The sequence below is a fragment of the Hevea brasiliensis genome, chromosome 8 (assembly GCF_030052815.1).
Source record: "Hevea brasiliensis isolate MT/VB/25A 57/8 chromosome 8, ASM3005281v1, whole genome shotgun sequence".
NCBI lineage: Eukaryota > Viridiplantae > Streptophyta > Magnoliopsida > Malpighiales > Euphorbiaceae > Hevea > Hevea brasiliensis.
The window spans coordinates 95010501-95027335 of NC_079500.1; the positions used below are offsets into that span (position 1 = coordinate 95010501).

At 31.5% G+C, this 16835-nt stretch overlaps 1 protein-coding gene across 1 annotated transcript; it reads left to right on the top strand.

Moving 5' to 3' along the window:
• The first annotated feature begins 14626 nt into the window (after window positions 1-14626).
• LOC110663884 (dirigent protein 9-like) lies at window positions 14627-16084 on the top strand. Its single transcript, XM_021823360.2, has one exon. The coding sequence runs from the start codon at window positions 14791-14793 to the stop codon at window positions 15922-15924; it is 1134 nt and encodes a 377-aa protein (XP_021679052.2). The 5' UTR covers window positions 14627-14790; the 3' UTR covers window positions 15925-16084.
• The last annotated feature ends 751 nt before the right edge of the window (window positions 16085-16835 follow it).

Here is a 16835-nt window from a genome sequence, read left to right on the forward strand (position 1 = left end):
TATTTAATATATTTAAATATAAAAATTTTATAATATAGTAAGTTGAATATTTATTTTGATACAATAAACTATGTATTGAGATTATATTTAAAGGGGTGGAAGCATGGATTAAAGGGCATTAGGAGGTTGAATTTCAAAAATCAATATAGGGTTATATGCTACATGCTTGATGAGTTATGCGCCTAATCAATTTTTAATGCCCAATTGCATACCAAAACAAATTTTAGCATGCTTTAAACTTTCATTTGTCATTATAGATTGTGAATTAACATTTAATTCTATTAAATCCTAACTAAAAGAGTAGTTTTTGGATACTAATCTCCAATGTGCTCAATTGATGAATCTCTCTTGCTTTTGATGCCTCTAGGACACCAATTGTAATCCCTCTAGCTTGTCCACCACAAGCACACACCAATGGTAGCAATGACAGCCCCAAGTTTGCTTCCCAAGCCTATTCAACCACTTGAAGTTTGGAGTTTATGCTTTAGTAGGATTGTATGAATGTATGAAAGTCTAGAAACACTTTCTAGCAATTTTAATTCAAAGAAGATCAATGATTTCTTCTTGAATTAAAATGAACAAATGAAGAGAAAGGGGAGAGAGAGGTTGTCATCCACTTTGAAGGAGAAGAAGAGAAAATTATTTTCTCTTTCTTCCTTTTCCCCTTTTATAGTAAAGTCAAACCTTACTAACTATTGCCACATGTCACCACAAGATCCCATCTTGTTTTTTGTTAACTTAATCCTATGGAGCCAAGTGTCAAGCTCCATTTAAATGATGAAAAGTGGTCTTCCATCATAGGAAGATAAGTGACAAGATCATATGGTGTCATGTGTCAACATTTCATGGTGTCACATGTCACCATATGATTTAATCTTACTTTTATGTTTTTAATTTGAGTTCTCAACTCAAAATAATAATAATTTCTCTTCTTCAAATTAATTTATATCAAATATAAATTAATTGATTAATTAATCTCCATTAATTAATTTCTTAAAATTAAATTCATATTTAAATAATTTAAATATAAATTTAATTTATGCTATACATTCAATAACCTAGATTTAGTTTCAAGTCATGCTAGGGACTTTGCAATTTTATTGCAAATCAAACATAATTAATTAATTAATTAAACTCTTTAATTAATCAATTAAATCACATTTTACTTGGTGATTAACTTGTGTAGATGTGTGACTTACTAGGCTCATTACTTATTGGCAATGATAAATGATATTATCCCATAATATTATTAGAACTCTTTCTTACCTTAAATGATTTCTCTAAATCATTTCAGGCACATCATAGACTATGGTTGACACCTAGCATAGTATGCCATGGCCACCCAATCAGTAATAAGAAATACCTTAAATGAACCTTTAATCATATGTTACCATGCACTAGAACCTCTCCGTTATAAAATCCCAATTCTAGCTGGAGTCATAGTTAATGTCAAACTCCATTCGCTATAAACATTATGTTCTCCTTTAATTCTAATTCTTGATTAATTAGATTTTCTTGTCAGAAACTCTTTCTTGACTAAATCTATCTGTCCTGGTCACCTAAATCATCAAGAATAATTAAATGATTATAGGATCTCATCCTTATTTATTTAGGGTAACGGATTCTATCTTGATTAATACCTAACTTCATATATAACTAGTAGGAGCAAAACATACCCATATATCCATACACAGTACGACTATAAAAGTAGTATCAAACTCAAACCACCTATATACAAGATAACTGTGTTATCTCAGGTCTAAAGATTATATGTACTGATATGATATATGACAATACATTGACAAGAGTAAACTCCATGCGCTTGTCATAAGCGTCTTTGGTTCGGCCTACTTATTATGTATAAGTGCCTATCATATTTGTTATGTGGCATGAGACTCATCACTACATCTTATTTATATCTCATATGAATACCTTGGGAGCAAACATGATTACAATATTTATGGATAAGTTATGTCCTTTGTGAAGTATCCTCGATTGTGAACTAATTTATGATACTTTATTTTAGAAATACTGTCACTCATATTCTTAACAACTTAAGAATAGAATTTCTAAGAAAATATCAATGGACCTTTTCAATTACACATAAATAAATTATATAAACGAAAAAGTGAAATTGCCATTTTATTAATAAAATATGTAAAAGATACAAACAAAATGATATGCTCTAGGGCATACTACTAACAATCTCCCACTAGCACTAGAGCTATTCATTACAATATCTTAGACCCATCTTCTCAAGATGTCAGTCTAACTGAGTTTGTGACATAGGCTTTGTGAATAGATCAGTTAGATTTTTTGCTGATGCTATTTTCTGCATGGCTACATCACATCTCCGAACTATCTCTCTGATAATGTGATAGCGCCTTTCTATGTGTTTGGATTTCTTGTGAGACCGAGGTTCCTTAGCCTGTATGACCGCTCCATTGTTGTCACAGTAGAGAGGAACTGCTCACTCAATGGAAGGAACTACTGCAAGTTCTGTCAAGAACTTCTTTATCTAAACAACCTCTTTTGCAGCATTTGATGCAGCAATGTACTCGGCCTCTGTAGTGAAATCAGCAGTCGTACTCTGTTTGGAACTCTTACAACTAACTGCACCTCCATTACAAATGAACACAAACCCAGAGGTAGACTTTCTATCATTGACATTTGATTGAAAATCAGAATTAGTATAACTATCCAATTGCAAGTCGCCACCTCCATAAATCAAGAATAAATCCTTAGTTCTTCTCAAGTACTTAAGGATATTCTTGACAGCTATCTAGTGTTCCAAACTTGGATTGGATTGAAACCTGCTAGTCAAACTAACAGAATACGTGATATCCGGCCTAGTACACAATATTGCATACATCAACCTTATAATAACCGAGACATATGGAATCCTGGCCATCTTGTCTCTTTCTTCGGGTATCTTTGGAGATATTTCCTTAGAAAGATGGATACCATGTCTTACTGGTAATAATCCTCTGTTGGAATCAAGCATGTTCAACCTCTTTAACACCTTTTCTAAGTATAGACTTTGGGATAAACCAATTACTCTTTTTGCTCTATCTCTATAGATGCAAATTCCAAAAATATAGGTTGCTTCTCCTAAATCTTTCATGGAGAATGTATTAGACAACCATACCTTGACAGTTGTCAACATACCTATATCATTGCCTATCATCAGAATGTCATCTACATATAAGACAAGGAAAGTTACTCTTACTAACCTTCTTATATACACATGATTCATCCAAATTTTTGATAAAACCAAATGACTTAATGGCTTCATCAAAATGGATGTTCCAACTCCTCGAAGCTTGTTTTAACCTATAAATGGATCATTTTAGCTTGCACACCTTAGAACTATATTGGGATTCAAAACCCCTAGGTTGTTCCATGAAAATGTTTTCATCAATGTTTCCATTGAGAAAAGTTGTTTTGACATCCATCTACTAAATCTCATAATCATAGTATTCAGCTATTGCTAATAAAATCCTAATTGATTTAAGCATAGCAACAGGCAAGAAAGTCTCCTCATAGTCGATTCCTTGCCTTTGACAGAACCCTTTCGCTACTAGTCTTGCCTTGTAGGTCTCTACCTTTCCATCAAAATCAATCTTCTTCTTGAAAATCCATTTATTTCCTATAGGTACAATGCCTTCAGGTGGGTCAATAAGATCCCAAACTTGGTTCTTATGCATGGAATCAATTTTGGATTTCATAGCTTCAATTCATTTAGAAGAGTCTATATCTGATCTAGCTTCTTCATAGGTAAAAGGATCATCTTCATGATCTATTTCTTCATGAGCAAACAACTCTTGTTCATTTGCATGAAGAAAACCATATCTCTCTAGTGGATGAGATATCCTTGTTGATTTGCGAGGAATTACTGTAGATGTTTCATCAATAGGCATAGGCTGACTAGATGGATCTATATCCATCTGATTTGTTGGTTGATTAGAATTCTCTAATTCTAGCTCTATTTGCCTTCCTTTGCTACGTTCTTGAATAAACTGTTGTTCAAGAAATATGACATCTCTACTTACCATAACCTTTTGTGATGTAGGCAAATAAAAATAATATCAAAAACTTTATTTTGGATATCCAATAAATCGATCCCTTTCTGATTTGGTTTCCAATTTGTTAGTCTTTAGCTTTTTAATGTAAGCTAGACAACCCTAAATCTTAACATGTTTAAGACTTGGTTTTCTACCATGCCATATCTCATAAGGTGTGGAAGAGACTGACTTTGATGGAATCCTAATCAGAATATGCAAAGCTGATTCTAATGCAAATCCCCAAAAGGAGACTGACATATCAGTATAGCTCATCATACTGCATACCATATCTAATAGGGTACGATTTCTCTTTTCAGACACACCATTTAATTGTGGCGTTTCTGGAGGAGTCATCTAGGAGATAATGCCATGCTCTTTCAAGTATTCATCAAATTTTGTACTTAAGTATTCACTTCCATGATCTGATCGAATAGTTTTAGTCCTTTTTTCTATTTGATTTTCTACTTCAGATTTAAATTCTTTGAACTTTTCAAAGGATTCATGTTTGTATTTCATCAAATACAAATACCCAAACCTTGATTTATCATCAGTAAAGGTAATAAAATAATGAAAACCGCCTCTAGCCATTTCTTTAAATGGATCACATACATCACTATGTATAAGTTCCAAAATATTTTCAGCTCTTAACCCCTGTCCGATAAAAGGTGATCTAGTCATTTTGCCTTAAAGGCAGGATTCACAAGTTGGAGTAGGTTTAGAACCCAATGAGGATAAAATCCCCATTTTCTCTAGCTTTGCAATCCTATCTTCTGCAATATGACCTAATCTTAAGTGCCAAATATATTTAGAACTTGAGTTGATTTTCATCATGGCATTACATTCATTTAGATTGCTAGCATTAGATTTGTATTTAACATTATTATCCAAATAATAAAGTCCATCATGCATTTGTATTTAAATGGATCACATACATCACTATGTATAAGTTTCAAAATATTTTCAGCTCTTAACCCCTGTCCGATAAAAGGTGATCTAGTCATTTTGCCTTAAAGGCATGATTCACAAGTTGGAGTAGGTTTAGAACCCAATGAGGATAAAATCCCCATTTTCTCTAGCTTTGCAATCCTATCTTCTGCAATATGACATAATCTTAAGTGCCAAATATATTTAGAACTTGAGTTGATTTTCATCATGGCATTACATTCATTTAGATTGCTAGCATTAGATTTGTATTTAACATTATTATCCAAATAATAAAGTCCATCATGCATATAACTCGAGCCAACATGTTCATTTCCAAAATAAATATTGCAAACATCATTTGTGAACTGAAATTCATAACCATTTCTAGTCAACTAGATACAGAAATGATGTTCTTAAAAGCATCGGGTACATATAAAATATTATTTAAATACAAAACATGTCCATACATGTAGAAAGATTTAGATCCTATGGCTAAAGCTTCAACAGTTAAGCCATTGCCAATCCGGAGTCTAACATCTCATGTTTGTAAGCTGCTACTACTTACTAGTTCCTGCATGTCAAAAGTAATGTGAGAACTAATACCAGTATCTAAAACCCAAGCTGTAGATGAACTATGAGCATCATCAGAATCTGAATAACAAGATATAGACATACCTTCTGAAGGTTTATCTTTCTTGTCCTTCAGAAAAGCAAGATACTCTGGGCAGTTCCTCTTCCAGTGCCCATCCTTCTGGCAATGGAAACACTTTCCTTTGCCTTTGTCAGCTTCGATCTTGCCCTTTTATTTTGCTATCTTCTTTAAAAGTCCAGGAACTTGAGGTTTCTTTTTCTTATTGCCCTTCTTCTTCTTGGACTTTCCAGCAGAAGAAGAAGATGCAAACCAAAACTACCTCTTTTCCTTTATTGGCCGGTATATTCTTTTGGGCAATAACCAGCATATTAAGCAAGCCAGCTAGAGTGCATTCTTGCTTAGTCATATGGAAATTTGTCACAAAATTCCAAATGACTCTGGTAGGGACTGAAGGATCAAGATGTTTCAGTTGTTTAATGAGCCGAATCATCTTGTGGACATGATTTCCTACATTTTGTCCCTCTAACATCCTTATGGGGAATAGCTGCCTAGATATCTCATATCTAGCATTCCTACTATGCTCACTATACAACTCTTGCAGGTGAAGAAGGATCTCATTCGCACTTTGCATGTTCTCATGGTGCTTCTGTAACTCATTAGTCATAGAAGCAAGCATGTAGCATCTGACTCTCATATCATGCTCCTTCCACTTGTCTAAGGTCTCTAATTCCTCTGGAGTGGCCTCTGGAGGTAAGGGACCAGGAATCTTTGAATCTAGAACATATCCAATGCGTTTTAGGTTTAGGACAAGCTTTAAATTTCTGAGCCAATCAGAAAGGTTAGGTCCAGTCAACCTATTGTAATCAAGTATGCTTTCAAGGAGGTGGTTGTTATGTGCTCATTATTATTAGAAAATAAACTGCAGAAAGTAATAAGATTAATTAGTAAATATATCAAGTAATTAACCAAAATGATTATGGTCTTTTAATCAAATTGGTCGTCCCACTAACTTGGTGAATCCTACACTTCCAAAGTAGGAAACGTAAATTCTCGTTGGAAGGATTTTTAGTGGGTGATTGAATTCTTATAGTCTTGTTGATCATCCTCAGGCACATCCATTATTGGAATTACAATAAACTATAAGTGAGCAACTCCTTACCCATCACATCCCATGTGAGGTTCAATCATTTATTTGGCCCCTAATGCTCAAAATTTCAGGCACATCCATTATTGATTTATCTTGCATTAGTTAAGTTGATCCCATTGAGCTAGTAGGCATGCAAATAATTTTAATAACCTCAGGCACATCCATTATTGGCCACCAACCATTTACATACTTACAACATCTTTTGCTTAACAATTATTCTTAAGAAAATCTCTTAAATAAATGCATCATATCCAAGCTCATATAGCTAATAATGCAAGTATTTAAAATTTCTTAAAATAATTGCCTCAATGGAGGGCCATGATATAATTACCTTAATTATACCTTTTCCAACTTAATCATTTGTTTGGAAGATTTTGTGGTCGACTTAGTTACTATTATAGTCTCACTTTGCACATTATCCAATTGGCATACATATATCGTATACTTGCATGCATTCATACACATCTCATGCATAAATGGATAAACAAATAATATGGTATGATCATGGACTTTATAAGGGATTCAATTCTGAGCCACCAAGAATTGAATCAGGGCATTCCTAGGTGTATTTCATTCATTCATTTTACAAGAGTTGCTGAAGGAGTACATAATCAACCCTTGATCTTGATTTTCTCCCACTGGTCCCACCAATTCTCTTGACCTCCTTGTTCTTCTTGCAATCCAATTACATTGTAGCCCTTGGCATACCAAGGTGAATTTACAAGAATATGGACTTTAAAGTCCTTAAATAAATGAAATTACATCCTAAGTTATCATAACACTTATGATACAAACCACTAAAATAAATTAATTATTTTACATTCCAAAAAAAAATTAAAATAAATAAATCCAATCACATTGGTATTTTATTGTCTATGATCATCCATCATGCATATTTAAAATTTAACAATTAAATAAAATATACATACTTAAAAATTAAATCGAATATTACATATTCAACAAAATTCAAGTTTGAATCTTAATCAAATAAATTTAAATTTAGAAAATTTTTCTAAATTTAATTTCATGAAAACAATTTTCAAAAAATTAATTGTGTGATTAAAATTCCTAATTAAACCATTTAATTAGGTTTGGGCTCAATTATGGGCCTTAAAATACACAACTATTGCATAATGGGCCCCAAAATCAAGCCCAAAAGGCCCAACACGCCCCTAAACCAAAGAACACGGCTTGTGTAGCGTTCACATGGCCTGGGGCGCGCGAAAACACGAGATGGGCCGTGTTAACGCTGAATGACATGGGCAGGGCATGTGACAACACGGCTCATGTAAGCTAAAACACACCCTGGGCCGTGTAAAAACCCAAAACACGCCCAGGCCGTGTTTCTTGAGGCAGTTTGGTAAAATTAGGGTTTTCTTAACCCAAACCAACTTCAAATCAACCCAAATTCAACCCAATCACACAATTAAGCCTCATAATCAATCTAAATGGCAAATATAGTGGCTCTAATACCAATTAAAGGGGTGGAAGCATGGATTAAAGGGCATTAGGAGCTTGAATTTCAAAAATCAATCTAGGGTTACATGCCACATGCTTGATGAGTTATATGTGCTTAATCAATTTTCAATGCCCAATTGCATACCAAAACACATTTTAGCATACTTTAAACTTTCATTTGCCATCATAGATTGTGAATTAACATTTAATTCTATAAACCCTAACTAAAAGAGGGGTTTTTGGGTACTAACCTACAAGGTGCACAATTGATGAATCCCTCTTGCTTTTGATGTCTCTAGGACCCCAATTGTAGTCCCTCTAGCTTGTCCACCACAAGCACACACCAATGGTAGCAATGGCAGCCCTAAGTTTGCTTCCCAAGCCTATTCAACCACTTAAAGTTTGGGGTTTATGCTTTAGTGGGGTTGTATGAATATATGGAAGTCTAGAAACACTTTCTAGCAATTTTAATTCAAAGAAGATCAAGGATTTCTTTTTGAATTAAAATGAACAAATGAAGAGAAAGGGGAGAGAGAGGTTGCCATCCACTTTGAAGGAGAAGAAGAGAAAATTATTTTCTCTTTTTTTCCTTTTCCCATTTTATAGTAAAGTCAAATCTTACTAACTTTTGCCACATGTCACCACAAGATCCCATCTTCCTTTTGGTTGACTTAATCCTATGGAGCCAAGTGTCAAGCTCCATTTAAATGATGAAAAGTGGTCTTCCATCATAGGAAGACAAGTGATAAGATCATGTGGTGTCATGTGTCAACATCTCATGGTGCCACATGTCACCATATGATTTAATCTTAATTTATATTTTTAATTTGAGTTCTCAACTCAAAATAATAATAATTTCTCTTCTTCAAATTAATTCATATCAAATATAAATTAATTGATTAATTAATCTCCATTAATTAATTTCTTACAATTAAATTCATATTTAAACAATTTAAATATAAATTTAATTTATGCTATACATCCAATAACTTAGATTTGATTTCAAGTCATGCTAGGGACTTTGCAATCTTATTGTAAACCAAACCTAATTAATTAATTAATTAAACTCTTAATTAATCAATTAAATCGCATTTTACTTGGTGATTAACTTGTGTAGATGTGTGACTTACTAGGCTCATTACTTATTGGCAATGATAAATGATATTATCCCATAATATTATTAGAACTCTTTCTTACCTTAAATGATTTTTCTAAATCATTTCAGGCACATCATAGACCATGGTTGACACCTAGCATAGCATGCCATGGCCACCCAATCAATAATAAGGAATACCTTAAATGAACCTTTAATCATATGTTACCATACACTAAAATCTCTCCGTTATAAAATCCCAATTCCAGCTGGAGTTATGGTTAATGTCAAACTCCATTCGCTATGAACATTATGTTCTCCTTTAATTCTAATTCTTGATTAATTAGATTTTCTTATCAGAAACTCTTTCCTGACTAAATCTATTTGTCCTGGTCAGGAGCTTAAATCATCAAGAATAATTAAATGAACATAGGATCTCATCCCTATTTACTTAGGGTAACGAATTCCATCTTGATTAACACCTATCTCCGTATATAACTAGTAGGAGCCAACACATACCCATATATCCATACACAGTACAAGTATGAAAGTAGTATCAAACTCAAACCACCTATATACAAGATAACCGTGTTATCTCAGGTCTAAAGATATTATACATTGACATGATATATGACAATGCATTGACAAGAGTAAACTTAATGTGCTTGTCATAAGTGTCACTGGTTCGGCCTACTTATCATGTATAAGTGCCTATCATGTTTGTTATGTGACATGAGACTCACCACTCCATCTTATTTATATCTCATATAAATACCTTGGGAATAAACATGATTACAATCTTTCTGGATAAGTCATGTCATTTGTGAAGTATCCTCGATTGTGAACCAATTTATGATACTTTATTCTAGAAATACTATCACTCATATTCTTAACAACTTAAGAATATAATTTCTAATAAAATATCAATGGACCTTTTCAATTACATATAAATAAATTATGTAAACGGAAAAGTGAAATTGCCCTTTTATTAATAAAATATATACAAGATACATACAAAATGATATGCTCTAGAACAAACTACTAACAATATTGACATAAAGTGCATTTTTATTAGAAGGTTTATTTCATTTTACATATTCCTTAATCTCTTGTAATTCATTAAATAACAAATCTATATAATCAGCAATGCTACAATTAAATATCATAAAAAATTTAAAAACTAATAAAATATATAAAAATAAATTAAATTGAACATTTTATAATAATAATAATAATAATAATAATAATAATAATAATAATAATAAAATCATGAATAAATAAAACTAAACCTTTTAACTTTTTTTATGATTATGAATTGTAAAAGAACAAAATAAATAATAAAGTAATCAAGAATGAAGGTTAATTTTACGAAATAATCAAAGTAAAATTTTAAAAACAAAGAATTTTATTTTATTTTAATAAAAAATTAATACTAAAAAAATGATAACAAATACACCTATATTTAATTATTTTATTTTCTTATATATCTGTATTATGATAATTATTTTATAATTTTACTAAAACAAATTATTTTGTTTATTATGATTTACTAAAAATTATTATGGTAGAGTTATTATTATTATTATTTTTTCACTGTTAAAAGTAAGATATACACAGTTCATAAAAATTGATGCTTTAAAAAATTAATTCAATTAATAAGAATTATAATTAAAAAAGTTGATATTACAAAAATTGAATCATATCGATCTTAGCTTTTTTATTAATAATTAAATTGAAAACGGTATCAAATAGTACCAAATAAAGGAATAAAAAAATTAATTTTATACATATATTTTGTATATTTTTAGATATATTATATAATTTCAATATATATATATATATATATATATATTATTAATGATAAACTGTAAACCTTCTAATATTATAATTTATTTTTTTAATTTGATAGACATTCAGAGCGCTCTCATACTTTAAAGACTAATATATATAAATGTATGAATGAGAGCCGAATTTCTTAACTAACTAAAATACTCTTATAAATTTATATTATTTGCAACAATTAATTAATATAAATTAAAATATTATTATTAAATTTAATTCTAATTTTATTGTAACTTGGAAAACGACTAGTGTTATAATTAGAATTTTAATGTGACTAGGATTATTTAAATACAATTTAATTAGAAAGAATAAAACTACAGTTTCTTTTATTTAATTTAGAAAAATACGTGATTAGTTATCCACATGCTATGCACATATTATGACAAGCATTAATTATTTTATTTATTAATAATTAATAGTCTAATTAGAGTATTGCATGACCTTTTCTAAATTTTAGAATTATATTAAAAGATTATAAATAGTGAAATTACTAAAGTTTAAAAATACTAATAAAATTTTAGTAAAATTTCCAATAAGAAATATAATAGGAGCTCAAGACATGAAAGTCATTTTTTTAGCTAATTTATGAAATTTATATTTTATTAAGCTAAATAAAATTAATACTTGGAAAGCATCCAAATAAAAGAAGAAATTAAATTTTCATTATTTTTTTATAAGAATTTTAAATTATAATTACAATTTTTAATTTAATTCAAATTTTATTATTTATAAAAAAATTATTTCAATGTTATATAGAGACACGTAGAGGGAGATAGATGAAGAAGAAAGAAAAAGAGACGAACATAGTGTGGGAGACAAGAGGGTAATCAAATATTGCCCTTAAACCATAGTCAGTACGAAAACATTATCGCATTCTATTAAAATTGAGGTTGAAATTATTATTATTTTTTTAAAAAAAAAAAAACGTAATTTCCGATTTTATTGAAAAAGCAATTTGAAAAATTTATTATGCTATTTTTAAGTTTTATGATTAAAATATATCAATTTTAAATTTTAAAATAAAATTTAAAAATCTCTAATAAATATTTATAAAATAATACTTTTTCCAATTACAATTTAAATAATAACGTCAAATAAATTCTAATAAGAACAAATATTAATATATAAAACACAATATTTTCACCTGCCTTTTTATATATTTTTTTTCTTTCTTTTTGAGGAGAGAATGCAATGATAATTTTTTTAATTTAATATTAATTGAAATTTGGATATAATTTAATTATATTTGCATTGATAATTAATATAATAGTTAATTAAAAATAAATCGAAAATCAAAAGGAAAACAATAAATTTTACTTTGTATTTTCATTTTAATCTAAATTCAATTTAATTTAATCGAAAATCAAAAGGAAAACAATAAAATATTATGGCTAACTAGTAGAATTGGCTAGTAAGTTATTGAATCTTTTGCCACTGAGCAATATGCATTTGTTCTCTGCTTCTTGATTGGGCATATGCCTTCCATGTGTTTTGAGATTCTCAATAATACAATTATACTCATGCTAGGATTCACATCAAGTGAATCATGTACATTTGCTTAACTATGGTGTAATCACTTTAATGATATTGCTTTTTATACTCAAATATAAACTTCCTAGCAGGGGTGAGCATTCGGTTCAAATTAAATCAAATCGAATCGAACCAAATCAAGTCATGAAAATCAAATTACATATTTTAGAAATCGAACTGAACTAAAATAGATAAAAAATTGAATCGAATCGAACCGCTCTATTTCAATTCGATTCGATTCAAACTGATTAATTTTGATTTTTGATTATTTTTTAATTTATACTTGATTTTCAAATTATTTATTCTGATTTTGACCTTTGTTTGAACCTAATAACCATTAATCAATGAAATTAAATAATTTATATACATATAATTGTCTATAATTCATAAATTCTCTATAAAAATAAATCAATTCAAAAATCAATAAAACTATTCGGTTTAGTTCGGTTTAATCGATTTTTTCTCTTCAAAACTAAACCGAACCGAAATAATTGAAATTTTTATAATATAAAATCGAATCGAACTGAATTATCTTAAAAATCGAATTAAATTACTGAATTAAGACAGTTTGATTTATTCAATTTGAACCGAATAATGCTCACCCCTACTTCTTGACTTGAATTGAAAACTAATCTACGTCTGTGCAATTTTTAGATGCTGCTAAGTATTATCTTTTTGCCATATGCTCAACATGTTTATTTGTTTGCTTCTTTTATACATGCTGATGGCTATATTGCTCACAATTGAAATATTTTACTTTGCCCTGCAATATACATGTGCTACTTTTCACTTGCTTTGGAAAATTTTTTGTACTTTTATTGACTTAGTATGGTTATTTTGTCTATCTTTGCTTTTTGTAGTATTTTTTCTTCTCTTTTTTATATTTTTCTTTGTTCTATGGGTTAAAAAATGGCCTGTGGTAAACAACCTAGAGTAGAATCTAGTAGAGATTCTCAACTTACCCAACCTCCTCCTGCCTTTGAATTTCCTATTACTACTAGGAACTCTGAGTGATATACACCATTCTATAGGAGATTTGTACACCCAAATAGACCCATTGGCCTTGAATTTATTGTTCTTTCACTACCCATGGGGTTCTGGCATGTAAACCACTCAATCGAAGCAGATCGTCAGAAGTTCCTCCCTATAGCAGCACCAAACCTGTAACAACATCATTAAAAACACCAACACAAATAAGGACAAAGGAGAGAAAAACAAAAGCACATAAAAATATTGCCAACCCAAGATCACTCTCAAGCATTCATCATTACTGCCCCCAAACAAATCCTATCTACAACCTAAACCATTAGCAAGGAGGAAAACCCACTAAACCGAGATGGGGAAGGTGGCCTTTCCCTACCCCAAAAAGCAGAGAAAAGTTGCAAGAAGCAGCAAAGCAAAGAGACCCTAGTCTTTAAAGCGAAGGAAAAATGTGAGCATTTTCTCTTTATAATAAGTAGCTAAAGAGAACTAAGTCCAACTTATTGATTAGCAATTATTTGAAGGTTCAACATATGCTTTGTTAACGATTCGAAAAGCACAAAGGATATTTATTGCTAACTTGGAAAATGAGATTAATGATACGGTAGCAATGAAAACAAATTTTGATGCTAGTGATGATTCTAAAGATGGGTTGAGATTTTTTGGTGTGTATAAGTGAGATGTGCCTAAGTCTCATATTGCAGTGATTGGTGGGACTGGAAAGTTTTATTCTGCTGATGGCTAGGCGCTGAAGATGGATGTTCTAATCTAATGCTTAGGCGAAGAAGAAAACAAAAGAAAGAAACTTATTTCCTTCAACGGATATCTCAGTGCCTACGTCTCTTTTTTTTTCCTTTTAACAGGCCAATCATCCTGCATATAATAAAAATCCTCTGGACAGGCACAAACAAACACTAGTGTCCGATTCTGGACATGCAAATTAATTTTAATTTGTGGTCAATTGCACCAAATCACGGTCATTAAAGGGTATTTGGTATTACACCTGGAACACATACTACAGAGAAAATGTCCCGACCAACTCCATTTCATCAGCTCCACTTTTCGATGAATCTCATTCTCCTCTAACTATATAATACCCAGATAGAGCACTCCCCTTCTCCATCAAACTCACTCTTCAAAAATCTTGTACATTTCCAAAATGGCAAAGCCTCTCTGTGCAACCACTCTAGCACTCAAAGCCACCTTCTGCCTTCTGTTAGCCATCACTCTCTCTTTTGCCAGCTCTGCAAGAGTCCTTGATGAGGTGGAACCACAAGATCCTACCGTTGTGGACCCACCTGCCACATCAACTTCCGCTCCCATTACTACATTGCCAAGCGGCCAAGTACCGGCCACTACTGGTGTTGCCCCCACTTCCACCGTGGATGATGAGGTTGACCCACCAGATGCCGACGTGGAATCGCCGGTGGTTGATGCCGCTCCTATAACTCCTCCTGTTACGGTGGCAGCACCAATTCCTGTTCCTACCACCACCACCACGCCGGCTCCCACCGTCGCTTCAAGTGCCACAGTGGCAAATCCTGTTGGCGGGGAAACCACCGCCGCCACCACGGCTGCATCCACCTCTGCTCCGTTATCGTTCTTCATGCATGATATCTTGGGAGGAACCCACCCATCAGTCAGGGTGGTCACTGGAATCATTGCCCGGACCGACATCAATGGCATTCCATTCTCAGTACCCAACAACAACTTCTTCCCACTCCAAGGTGGGACTCCACTACCCAACGTTAACAACATTAACAACTTCATAAATCCAAACACTGCCCCATTGATCACAGGCCTCAACCCTGGAGTCCAATCCAATACAGTACTCCAAAACAGTGGCAACAACAACAACGTTGTCAACGGCAACAACCAACCTTTTGTCACCGCCGGCCAGATCCCGTCAGGTTCAACACTGCAAAAAATCATGTTCGGGTCGATTACTGTCATCGACGACGAGTTAACAGAAGGGCATGAGTTGGGATCCACTGTATTGGGCAGGGCACAGGGTTTCTACTTGGCTAGCTCACTAGATGGTACAAGCCACACCATGGCATTGACTGTTTTATTACACGGTGAGAATAACCATGGAATTGCTGAAGATAGTATTAGTTTCTTTGGGGTACATAGGACTGCATCGCCGGAGTCACAGATTGCGGTGATCGGTGGTACAGGAAAGTATGAGAATGCAAAAGGGTATGCCACCGTTGAGACACTTCCTCCGGTGGATCAGCACACAACGGACGGTGTGGACACAGTGATGCATTTCACAGTTCATCTGTCTGAGTAATAAATTGTATGCATATTGTTTGTGTGTAAGTGTGGTTCTTTGGTTGAAGTTGAGTAATCACTAGATTAATTATGTTATAGTGCGTACCTGTGTCTGTTTTATCGGTGATTTCAGTGACCATTTGATGTATGTTTGAAGAGAAAAGGAACAAGAAATGACAAATTTCCTGGATATGAATTGCAGAAGCAGAAATTTTTTCTGTTAGCACTGTAAAATGAAATGAATGGCAAAATCATTAATTAAATTATTTTATTGTTTGGATGCAATTTAAAAAAAAAAACTTATAAACCCATTAAAATATCTTTATAAATTTATATTATTTATAAAAAATATTAATTAATATAAATTAAATATTAAAAAAATCTTAATGAAATTGTATTTTTTATATATTCAAGATATTTTATAAGTCTTAAATTTTATTTAAAATATTGTAATCTTGGTTCTATTTGTTTTAAAAAAATTAATAAATTATTACGGAATGTTAGTATTTTCTGCATATTTTTTTATTTATAATTTATAATTATTTTTTTCTGAAGTTTTATAATTGGGAGCCATGAAAAAATTGAGACTTAAAAGCATGATAATAAGTAATTATATAATTCATATTTTAATTTTCTTCTTCAAGATTTTTTTCATGATTTTATTATTTTATAAGTTTAATATATAATCTTATTTTGTTATTAGTTTCTTTCTTTTCTAATATATATATATATATATATATTAGTGGGAATGATTTTATTACAATATAATCGACACAAATTTTTTTTCTTTACTTTTTAAATTTTTCAATATTCTATTTTATTGTTCAAAGTGACGTATTCAATTTTAAAATATTTGTGTTTTTAGTAAATCACAGGAATTTTCTAATTTATTGGACTAGATCTAATTCTACTCGTATTGGAAAGATTTAT